General features: G+C 40.3%; 1 protein-coding gene across 1 annotated transcript; it reads right to left on the minus strand.

Moving 5' to 3' along the window:
- Positions 1-271: 271 nt before the first annotated feature.
- LOC146003099 (uncharacterized) lies at positions 272-11,069 on the minus strand. The gene is made up of 2 exons (XM_083141270.1): positions 10,504-11,069; positions 272-1,497 (listed from the first exon to the last, which is right to left on the minus strand). The coding sequence occupies exons 1-2, from the start codon at positions 10,949-10,951 to the stop codon at positions 1,118-1,120; spliced, it is 828 nt and encodes a 275-aa protein (XP_082997396.1). The 5' UTR covers positions 10,952-11,069; the 3' UTR covers positions 272-1,117.
- Between the last annotated feature and the right edge of the window lie 1,277 nt (positions 11,070-12,346).

Below are 12,346 nucleotides of genomic sequence, written 5' to 3' on the forward strand. Positions count from 1 at the left end.
AATGATGATGAACGTACAGTGAGTATGTGTGATCCAAAATTAAATATTTTACATCTTGCGCGGAAACATCGAAATAAGAAACGTATCACTGCAATAGAGTTCTCGCAGATTTCTGAAACTTGTATATTGCAAAATCAATTTACTGAGGACAAATCATTCGTAATACGAAGGTCTGGTATGTTTAGTTTATAATCTAGAATTACAGTAGAAAGCAGATTAAAGAATGTCAGTAGTTGTGGAAAAAAATTAGAAGTTACAAAATAAATAACTAGCTTGAGCCAAATTTTTACTTCGAATATAGAGTTACATAAACAACAAGGCTGCTTAGTAGAGGACAGCAGATATTTTTTTGTATGGCATAGGTACTCCAATAAAATGAAGGTTAGTGTTTGCACCCTAATCCAAAGGAGTTAATTAATGTACATAGTCTTGAGTAGAAAGAAAAACACATAGAAGCATGTTGATTATGAACACGTTCATACATTACTGATGTTTAATATTGTGCATGGGTAAAGGTGATTATCGTTTTTATGTGTTTTGGTCTGGTGGATGATAGCAGGGTTGTTAAAGGTCCAAGAATCCATAAATTCTAATGGGTTTTATTGGGTTCGGCAACAGGACCGGAACCTTTTTATCGCAAAATTTAAATTCGGTCCAAGTTGCGAAGGTTCCTGGGCCACATTTAAATTGATCCGGCAAAAAGGTTCCTGAACCGTATTTAAATGTACCCGGAAGAAAGGTTCCTGGACCGAATTGAAATACTTTTCAGATAAAAAGGTTTCTTACGGTACAGAACCATTTACACGTGTAGATTTCTCTCCTGGACCGGAATTGAATTTATTTAAAATTCCTGGTTCTTTAACAACCCTATCTGATAGTTTGCACACAAACAAAGCAGTTCATCATATAAATTACATATCAAATAAATTATTCGGGAAGTGGGGCAAGGAATAAATAGCGCGCTCCACTGACGAGGCCTGCTCTGAAGTAGCAACCATTTCGGGGACACGGTGAAATCAGATTGTGCATCTGCGAGTGGAAAAGAAAGACGCAAATTCAGAAGCGGAAGCCGTACCAATCCAGAACCACGCCGGCGGTCAGTGGGTCACGAGGCCACTTACGCCTCCCTGTAAGCCCTGTACGCCATCTGGTGAGGGTCGACGCTCTCTGCGTCCGTGCCCAGGCCCCGTCCGTAGCCGCCGCCATGTCCGAAGTCTCCGCCACCGTGTCCGTAGTCGCTGATGCCATGTCCGGTTGAGTAGGAATGCGAGTGGCTGTGGTGGGGGTGCGAGACAACCTCGTACTGCGTTTCGCCGTGCGAGCTGAACAGTTTCTTCAACCCGATGATGACGGACAACAGCAGGGCGAGCTTGCTCACGGTGATGGCCTTGAAAGCGATGAGGGCGATGGCGCCCAGGGCGATCGGGATCAGGGTGGCGAACTTCAGCTTCAGGGCCAACAGCAAGGGGAGCAGCATCTTCTTCTCTTTCTTGCGACCTACAAAGACAAGAAGATTCGTCACTAAAGCACGTGGATGTGATCAGCATAAGCGATAATAACTAGGTGTTCTGTAAATTGAAATTCAATCGTTCCAGATATCTTTTTGTTTTTTGCCGCGAGGAGGCCCACGATACACCCACACTGGTTTCTTCTGGGTCAAATTTTCAGCCCCGAAGAAACGACGTCTCAATTTCATAGCCTAGAAGGTTGAGTACAGACGCGAGATGCAGAAAACGCCTGACTTGATTTGATTTCGTTTATTATATTTCGCTCTTTGCCACTTTTAGCTAATTATGAAAATGAGGATGAGTGATTTTAAATTGAACTGAATTATTGTTTAAGTCACTTCATGCAGAGATAGGCTAATAGGGGACTAGACCTATTATTTACAGTGGGATCCGAACCATTGTGCGCAGGCCCCGTGGCGGAGTGGTTAGCACATCGCGCTACGACGCCAGGGGTTCCGGGTTCGAATCCTGGCCTGGGCATGAACATTTGTGAGTGTCCATTCATCAATTTCATCATATCATCACTCATCCCCATCTTCGCAAATTAGCCAAAAGTGGCAAAAAGAACGAAGTAAAATATAGCAAAGTCAATCAATCAATCTAAACGAACCATTGTGCAAATGTGCTTGTGCCCATGATTTCGAAAAGGGAGTGGTTACAAAAATAGATTTTCAATTTAGTATTCCACCTTCATTTTGCCACCTTTTCCTGACTTTGACGCTCTTTCTTTTAGAAATTCTGGGGCAAAGGGGAAGAGGGTATGATCCCCACCAACCCTCTGTTTGGCGCGCCACTGGAACCCGGAACCCCTTGAGTCTAAGGTGACGACTTTATCACTATGCAATCGGGTAGGCCCTAAGAAGAGTGATGATATGTAATGATATGATGAAATTGATGAAAGGACATTGACAAAGAACATCCATGCTCAAACCGAGATTCGAACCCCAGTCCTAGCGCGCCATACTAACAACTGTGCCACGGGAATAGACCAAAAAAGAGAACATGGAGAATATAAATGGCAGAAATCGCAACCTTTGTTGCCATGAAGGTGCAAGAAACCTTAATAGTTTCACCACAGCCAGGGGTCCCTGATTCGAATCCCCGTTTCGGCATGGGTGTTCTCTCTGAGTGTCCCTTTAGCTTCATCAATTCATCACATCATCACTCATTCTCATGTTCACGATTAACCAGAAATGGCAGATAAGCAAAGTGTGTGTGTTTGATTTTTTTCGTAAGTCCACTTTATGCACAGATAGGCCAATCGGGACTGGTCTTATACTTCAAAGTAGAATCCAAACCACTATGTGCAACAGAGTATCGAACCTTGATTACAAGGCGATGACGTTACCACTACGCCATCTGGAAGGCAGAGAAGAGAAGTAAAATTAACCAAATCAATCAATTAATCATTAGTTCGGTTACTTGCTTACCAATTGATGGGTCTTATGGAAGTAGCGTGTATATCCCCGCAAATATCTTTGAAGTGAATAGGCCATGTACGAAAAAGTGTGGGAAAACATAATAGTGACCTTAACCAGGGAAGCCTTGAAAACGAGCATTTGATAGCATTCAGTTTTATTATTAACATGGTTTTGTAACTAGACTAGACTAGACTATCGAATATAAAATAATAACTCACTGACTTTAGTTAGATGCAAGAAGTAATTAAGGTTAGGTTACCCATATACAGTTACGATATTTATTAATTTATAACTCTGAAAGCTAAACCTCCCTTGCATGATATAATTCGACTGTACTTTTAAATATTTTCGTAGTAGTTATTCACTTGAAGTCATCATTTGTGTAGTGTGATATTAAAGTCATGTTCTTTGGGTTAAGTTCATGATGTTTCTAGAGTTTTGGAAACTGCATATTTCGTTGGATTCTCAATTAGTAATGATGAGTTCGAATCCCAGCAAACGAATGTTTTTTTTTCTTGTAAGTGTCTCTTCATTAATTTCATCATGAAATAATCCTCATCTTCGATATTAGCCAAAAGTGTCAGAAAAGTGAAGTAAATTTAATAAAAATCAATCAATCAGACAATTGTATGGTTTCTGAAAGTTCATTATTCACAGACAACTTTCTGTCATCGATTGTCAGGAAATTTTATCGATAAAGTTGGTCAATGCTTTCATGTACAAACCTATCACTGTATTCAGGACCAACTCACCGGAAGGTCATACACCAAGCGATATTTCGTGTGAAAATTAGAGAAGGTAGATAAATTAAACCTTCCAGTCCCATAAATTTATAGTCTAAATAACCACGCTGCGTAATTTGATATGATTGACCCAAGACTTAAAAAGCAATATAAAATAACCAACCAAGAAAAATACACAGAAACTTTGTCACTACATATATCCTTTCTGTTCACTAAATTTTATATTATCTGCCTCTAATAGTCATCTGTAACCAAAAAGACAAGTACGAAAGTCATGTAAGAACGCTATACGACGAAAAAATATTTCCACATTGTTACACGCGCAACATATTTCTTTTTTAAGCACTGTTCTAATGGAGCTACAATTGATTCTTTTTTACCCTTATTTCCACTTAACAAGGCAATTACTGTTCGCGTGTGTAAATGACGTGTGGTAAATAACAGCCAATAATATTTATAGGTAACAATCTTGTGTTAATTGCACCTCTTCATCTTCTTTTCTTTTCCCTGTTTTCTTGCCAGTCACCATTATTCAAATATAAGAGTCGAATGTGTTTTAGAGCCAATTATTATTCTCTTCATGGGCAGATAATTGCCTGATGAATTCTTTCTTGCTAGTTTGCAACAAGACATAGACTAGGTTGCGAACGTATAATGACGATTTCACTTATGGTCGGCTACATTGACTTTACTGCTTTCAACCTCATCATTAAATTGTTAACGTTGGTTTCTCCATCTCAATTTATGACCTTTGATAATGGATTGTCTATCTATCTGATTGATTACCTGCGTTTATAAGAAAATCATAACAATGGGTGCATGTAAGAAATAGCCTGTCATTAACATAAACTTGAAAAAGTGTAAAGGGTCTCTCTCCTACGTAGCCAAATGGTAGTGTTCTTGCCCTTGGAGCGAGCTGTCCAGGGTAGGGGTGCGTCATGGGAATTTTTTTGTGGGACAACATTTTATAGTTTAACTACTAATTCTATCTATCTTTACATAAAAATTGGGAGGGCGGTCGTTTCGTTTGACTTGTTACTGATTTTTAGTTATGGCTATTATGTACAGTTTATCTACCTGTCTGAGAGTGATCGCGGCGGCGATGGGATTAAAATGAGACACCAACTCTTATGATTTTAGAATCAGTTTGGATGGCCGTGGGGGGGGGAGGGGTTAAGAATAAGGTTCAGTACACTAATAATGGCAGTGACAGTGTGCCCGAGCAGTTCTGTACGTTTTATGTTAGCAAACATGAAAGTGAGCCGTGCATCTTCTTTATTTATCTTAAAATTTCAACTGCATTGAAAGGTTTCGAATGCGAATGTCATGCGTCTTTCCATTGTTGGCATCTCTGCCAGTGGTAAACAATGTCTGGTGTTTCTTTGAGGTGGTTTCGAATCGGCTCGGAACTTCCGACATGCGGACATTAGTTTTAGTGTTGGATGGTTTCAGGAAAGATTTGTTTCGTTTGTATGTGTTCCTGTGCTACGACTGACTGGATAATTGAAAAATACTGTCAGTTTTCGTTTTCCGAGGCTTACGTATTTCGAAAATTAATTTTTTAAAAAATGAAATCAAATTATCGACATTCAAACAAAAATTAATTACTACGTGTTTATTCAAACTATATTTGTGTGTGGGGGGGGCATGAACAATTCATTTGGGGGGGAGGATTTTGATGAACGACTTTGAGGTGATGGGTCCATGGCCTTGTGGGGTGGGATGGGCATCCCTGATCCAGGGTTCGATTCCCTCTGGAAGCTCGCAAAATGTCAAACCCAACCTTGTGAGGACAATTAGGGAGCTACTTGAAAATGGGAAGTAACGGGCCACGGTTAAAACAGAAGAAAAGCGGCGATGAAACTTGATGTTCTGACCACGAGTCACCCAATCAAAAAAGCTGCTCTGGCTCTTAGAGGGCTGTTACGTCATGGAGTTTAGATAATTTTAGAAAAAGTCTAACCCATCGTTAGTCTTTTGAATGCGAAATTACATCAGAAACATTACACATAATGTAACTGGTAATCCAAAATTAAATTGTATGTACGCTATCCTGTCCCATATATAGCAGAGCACAATACAATGTCAGGAATCCTGGGTTCGAACCCTTGCCTGCTCATGGGTCTCTCTCTTTGCGGGTGACCTTTTATCCCATTCATCCTTGATTGATGTGCTTTATTTTACTTCGCTTTTTGTGCCACTTTTGGCAAATTTACGAAGATGAGGATGAGTGATGACATAATGAAATTAATGAATGGACACTCGCAAACATCCATCACTTTCATCCTAACATCATTCATCCTCATATTAAGGATTAGCCAAAAGTTGCAGAAAAGCAAAGTAAAATGAACCAAATCAATCAATCAATGAGCAACAAAGAGTACTTTTCTGAAATTTCGTGCTGCCACTTTGCATTGATTCACTTGCAATGGAAGTTGAGTAACACTCGCCTGCAGAGTCGCATGTGTGTGCGCAGTAACCCGTTATTTCTTGAGAATCAATAATACTACTAATAATAATTCTGCAATGATCATAATGGGCTCAATACCTAAATGAGGCTGTGTCCGACCTGTCTTGTCTGAAGTGACGTCACCTAGTGCAGTTATAAAGCGCCAATTAAAGAAGCGTGCAGTAAGCGTCAATGCACTCATGTTTGCTAGATTTGCTCGCTTGTTGTTCACATGTATGAAATCATTGAGGACTGAAGTAGCTCTTTTATTGTGTGGAAATGTAAGAATTGGAACTTTATAAAATTATATGCGATTTCTACTGTAAAATATAAGTGTTTATGACGAGGGAAAAACGGTGTGTTCTAAGTTTTATATACTGTTAAGCTTAACGCGCACTGAGACGTGAGAAAACGTGGCAACAGAACTTCTGTTGTCTGCTTCTATTGCAATGAAATGGTGTATCGCCAGATTATCTTAACGGTTGTCGCCCACTGAGACGCCGCAAACGGGTCTGTTGCATTCTGTTGCCGCGTATTTCCTAGTCTCAGTGGGCGTTACGCTTTTATATAACCTGCAGACTTCTTGCACGGAAAATCCGCGCTTCGGATCCGAACGTTTCCTTGTAGTGGACGATACGCCATTTGATTGCAATAGAAGCAGACAACAAAAGTTATGTTGCCGCGTTTTCTCGCGTCTCAGTGAGCGTTAAGCTTCAGGCGCTGCAGTCGATGTGTAATTCGAAAGAGTATTGCTTCCTGTTCAAGACTGAACAACGTGATCATTCTCGAAGTATGTTCGCTTGAAGTAAGGTCTTTCACCTTTCGTACACGACCTAATTCTTGAATTTCATGATCACATATCAATAAAGATATCGTTGTTTTTAAAATTGATAACATCCTGCTTCAAGCAGGTCTGCGCGTTCTGCTATTAAAACTCTTCCAACGCAGCTCTGTCTCAGTGTGCGTGTGGAAGAGGGGGAGGCATGTATGAATGTATTATCCAATACTAAAATAGTGTAACAGTGGTACTGTAATTCCGCGATTACCATCCTGCTTGTGCGATAACAGTTATATGATATTAGAAATAAAAAGACCGTTTCAAGTTCGTGTGATGTATAGAGACCGGTAAATTATAGGAAGGTGAGGCTGAGATGATGAGCTGGTTTTGCAGGATGATGAAACGGAAGCCGATTCCCCAGGCGGTGCCATTGACATAATTTGTACAACGTGAGGGGAGGTAATTAATAACAGATAAATACCACGGGTGGCTAAAAAAATATATTGGTGTGGAGCTTCGGGCTTCACAACACTCAGCGTGTAACACATGGCCACTCCTGATTTCTGACATTATTGGTTCAAACCCGTTATTTAGAAGTAGGGCTTGCATCTGACCAATAACAACGGCCGACTTCCTTGCCAGAGGGCGCCCTCGTACGATTCATTCATAAGTTAACATTCTGGAAAGAATTCACCGGCAAGAAACAGCAAAGAGTTCAGTAACAAAACAGAAACATGGTACAGAAAAATTATGTGGTATTGTAGCATCATGTAATGTGTACTTAGATTCTAATTCTAATCTGGGCGCCGAATAGGATTTTGTGGTAATATTGAAGATTGATTGACTGATTGATTTGGTCTATATTACTTGGCTTTTCTGCCACTTTTCGCTAATCGTGAAAATGAGAATGATGGAAGATGGGGAGCTCAGAAAGAACACCCACACCCAGGCCGGATTCAAACCGGAGACCCTTGCAGTCGTAGCGTTCTGTGTTAACCACTGCCCCACGGAGGTCGGCGGTAGTACTGAAGATAATTTCATATGCAGCCACGATACTTTCTGATGGCGTTGAAGGAAGCCCATTGGTTAATACAGGATTTTCAATCGGGGTGAGGTGGTGAGTGCTCCAGTTCGAATTCCGGTCTGGGCATAGGTGTGCTCTGTGAGTTGATCCATTGATTGATCTGGTGATATAAGTCCACTTTATGCACAGTAAGGTTAATCGGGACTGGACCTACAGTTTAAAGTGGGATCCGAACCCCTATGTGCCTCCACCGGGTATCGAACCCGAAACCCATTGATTACAAGGCGACGACGCTACCACTGCGCCATCGGGGAAGCATGTGAGTTGATTGATTCATTTGGTTTATTTTACTACGCATTTCCGCAACTTTTGACTAATCGCGAATGTGAGGATGAATAATGACAGGCTATTTCTTAAACACATGATTAATATTACACACTTATTTCTGATGAAAGTTGTTGAGATAATGCTTTCAATAGCAAAGAAAAATGCAAGAATATATCAAGCCAGAATAATATAAATTTCAAGGGACATGGATAAAGTAGCTCTTTGGTGTCGTAGAGAGTTTGTGAATTAAATTACTTTTCAAATGTAAGGACCAGGACAACTGCAAGTAAAATTTCTATATTTGAAGATCAAGAACGAGATTACTACCCCACATCACATGATCTACAAGGTGAATCCAAATTTATTATTTTTATTGTATTTTGAAGACAACATATTTGCTTTAATGAAAAATCTCAATTTGACAACAATTGTGAACAGAATTGCATAAACTTACACACATGGTGCAGAAAATCATTATTCATCAATAAGTAAAACGCACTTACTTCACCTTCCTCCTGTACATCGTGATTAATCTCGATACACGAAGATGGTTGAATGGAAAGCATTTGAACATTTCACTTTAGTTTCATAATGAAGCATCTCACTGTCTTTGAAATACATATTCATAGAAAGGTTACATTTCCAATTAACGCACTGAAGTGAAAAACCTTCACGTTCAAATTTTGCAGAAATGTTTATAATACAGGGTGTCTATAAAAGAACTCCGGGGTTTTAAACAATGATAGCGCGAAAACGGTATTAGGTAACTCAGGTTAGTTAATTACTTTGACATCAGTAGCTCATCAAGTTTTATTCATTCCGTTTGGAGTTTATTCCAACAAAGGTTGGCAACGCTGCGCAGAGTTGAGCTTGCAGTGGCCGAGCCGAGCCGAGCCGAGCCGAGCAGAGCCGAACCCAGTCAGTGCAGTTCAGTGCAATGGCGACACCACAACAGAAGGCGCAGTGTGTGATATGGCTTGAAGAAACTGGATCTGTTAATACTGTACAGCGGAACTTTCGTCGCGAGTATGCTGGTGTTTAGCCTTCGGACAAAACCATTCGTCAATGGCTCAAGACGTTGGTTGGAAGGAAAGGACCTATTCCATGGCCTCCAAGAAGTCCGGACCTTACTCCTTTAGACTTTTCCCTATGTGGACATGTGAAGAACATGGTTTATGTGGAGAAAATTCAAGATGTCAACCATCTAAGGCAAAGAATTATCGCTTCTGTGGCAACCATCACCCCCAGACATGCTGGCCAGGACGTCGCAAGAAGTCGATTACCGTTTAGATGTGTGCCGTGCTACAAACGGGGCACACATTGGAGTTTACTAAATTGTAAACAAAACTTGATAACATTACCTTTAAAAATATGTATTTACTTTTTCCTGAGTCTCAGGTTTTAATAAAATCTTTAGCTTCAAAACCTCAGAGTTCTTTTGTAGACACCCTGTACATTAGGGGAATTAATAGAGTGACTTTAAAGTCTTAGTGGTTGTCAAAAAATCCCAGAATTGTTTCTGTGCACCTTAATTATAGTAATGTCTTAAGATCTACATGTTTAGGAGAAGAAATGTTACAGATTACAATTTTATTTGCAAATTAGTAATGAAAAACTTGATATTACCTACTTATTATATAAAATTACTCTAAAGACTCATTACTACGCACTTAGAAATGACTGCTTTGCAATTTCTGTTATTTTACATTTCAGAAATAATAGGTTCTTTAATTTTCTTATTTCATATAATACGATCGTAATCTGCTGCAAGCTAATGACCAATTACTATTAAGATAACGTGTAATTTTACTACTTACGTGTGTTTTTGTATAAGTGATTGTATTGTATTTTTTTCTTTTTTAGATTTACAGTTCTTTTATTTCATCGTAAATTGATTGATCTTCTTAGTATGTTTTATCATCTAGTATACTTATATATTTATTTATTGTGTATATTGTGTATACGTCATTTATCTATTGTAATAAACTGCTTTATATGGCTTGAATGTTGTTTTTCAGAAGTATAATCCATTACTTAAATAAATAACTTGAATCAATTTAATCCCTAACCGAAGTTTGAACAAAGATAATATCCTTACCAGAATCCAGTGTTTATGAGTAATCTAATATTGTATTTCAAGCTTTAAAATTATGTGAGGTTGAGGTGGTTCGTGTAAGTACATGCTAATTAATTGTCAAATGTTTCATAACCTCATGGTATAGAATAATAAAAATTTATTTTGTAAAAACTTACCTTCTTCAAGGGCTTTCTTCAACAACGTGAGAGATGCTTCCGGCAGCTTCATCTGAAGAGTGTGGCCCTTCAAGAACTTTGCCAGCCTGTCCATGAGCAGGGTGTCCATCTGAACGTCTCTCGCCTCCTCGTCTTTGGAAAGGTTGTTCTCGACTTCGGATTCCGTGAGGGCCCTTCCGCTGGCCAACTGGTCGGCGTTGGAGTCGCGCACCAAAGACACGCCGTCGATGACTTCGATGTCCTGCTGTCGAATGGCTCTGTCGACAAACGTGAGGGCCCTCATTTTCAAGCAGAACATCATGTCCTTCTTTGCACATTGGTCGAACACCCTGTACAGGGGTCCCAGGTCAACATCCTCGTCTTCTGACCTGGCTTCTGGTGCAAGTCCCAGCACCACGGACGAGAAAACCAGGAGAAGGAAAGATAACATCCACTTTTGCTGAGCCATGGCTAAGGTCACGATTTGCACAAAAACTACAACAAAAAAAAATCGGACGATCCTTTCGAGAAAGGAATCACCTTCACTGTCCCTCTGCTGGTTAAAGACTGTCTCGGTCACTCGATAGCTACGCTTCTTTTATTCCAAAAACTATGGCAGATGCTTTTAATGGGAGGCAGAACCAGTTAGATTTGTGTCAGTTGAAATTAAAACAAGAGAAAGAGGAGCGTAGTAGACTCGGCGAGCGGACGTAGAGGTTACCGTGGGTTGGTCGGGCACTTCTTGGTTTGTAGGTGAGCGTTTCCAGGGGGGGCAGCCAGGGGCTCGGCCGTTGCAGAGCGTGATGCTCCTTCTTTTATTTTCTACTTTCCGGTTCAGTTTCACCGCCCTCTCACCATCCCCCTTCCAGATTCGATTTCAATCTGTGGAAGTGGTTCACATTTTTCTCTTCCCCGAGGCCTCCGCGCGAAGACACGTCCTCGTTTCCGACTGACCACGACCAAGATTCCCAAGCGATGCCTTTGCTCCTTTTGGACACCTTCCGGACGCATCGATGCGCAACCCTGACCTCGACCCTAAGACCTACCCGACCCCTTCTGTGGGAACTTTCTACTGGGAGAGATCAAAACAACGATGCGGAAGGAAGAGCCTCCCAAGGATGCTGCGAGGAGTAGCGAATACTGAGGTGGGAACTTGGTACCATCGGTCAGTCATTTAGCAGGAACGATTTCAATCAGAGAATAATGGAAACAATACCACGTAGAACAAAGCCGTGGAATCCGTATGCCACCACGTTTCCCCACTCATTCATTACGTGAGCCCTTACAAGAATGGTACACGAAGCAATATGCGCCATGCATTGTTCGTCGTTGATAACAACCGTGTTCATTATTTCAATAAAAGGGGTAAGTGCATAAAACTCGACTGCCCCTTTGACCGACGCCAGAGCAACTCTTTTGGAATCTTCCTCGTCTTTCGAAAAACCAATATGACGTTCCAAATTCCGAATCATCTGCTTAGAACTCCTTCCAGAGCATTCACGTGAATCTGCTTGTTGATTGCTTGCTTTCACCATTGCCACGATATTTGCAATAGTGTGTAGGCTATATAAGCCTATCAAACTAATGATAATATATACAGAAAATAGAAAAAAGCAAATCACTCGAAGATTCATATGAGTGCACTTGAAGGAATTCTAAGTACACGTAAATTTTCCGAATTTGAAATATAACAGCGTCTTTTCGACCAAAGGGCCAGCCGACGATTAACATAAATAACCTCATTAAATTGGAATCGGATTTAATTTCTGGGTTTGAATTAATTATTTTTAAATGAATTTGATAATTTTTTATACTAACTTTAAATACAAGAGAAATTTGTCATTATTAGGGACTTATTGACAAG

The sequence above is a fragment of the Lepisma saccharinum genome, chromosome 19 (assembly GCF_977018435.1).
Source record: "Lepisma saccharinum chromosome 19, izLepSacc3.1, whole genome shotgun sequence".
Lineage (NCBI taxonomy): Eukaryota > Metazoa > Arthropoda > Insecta > Zygentoma > Lepismatidae > Lepisma > Lepisma saccharinum.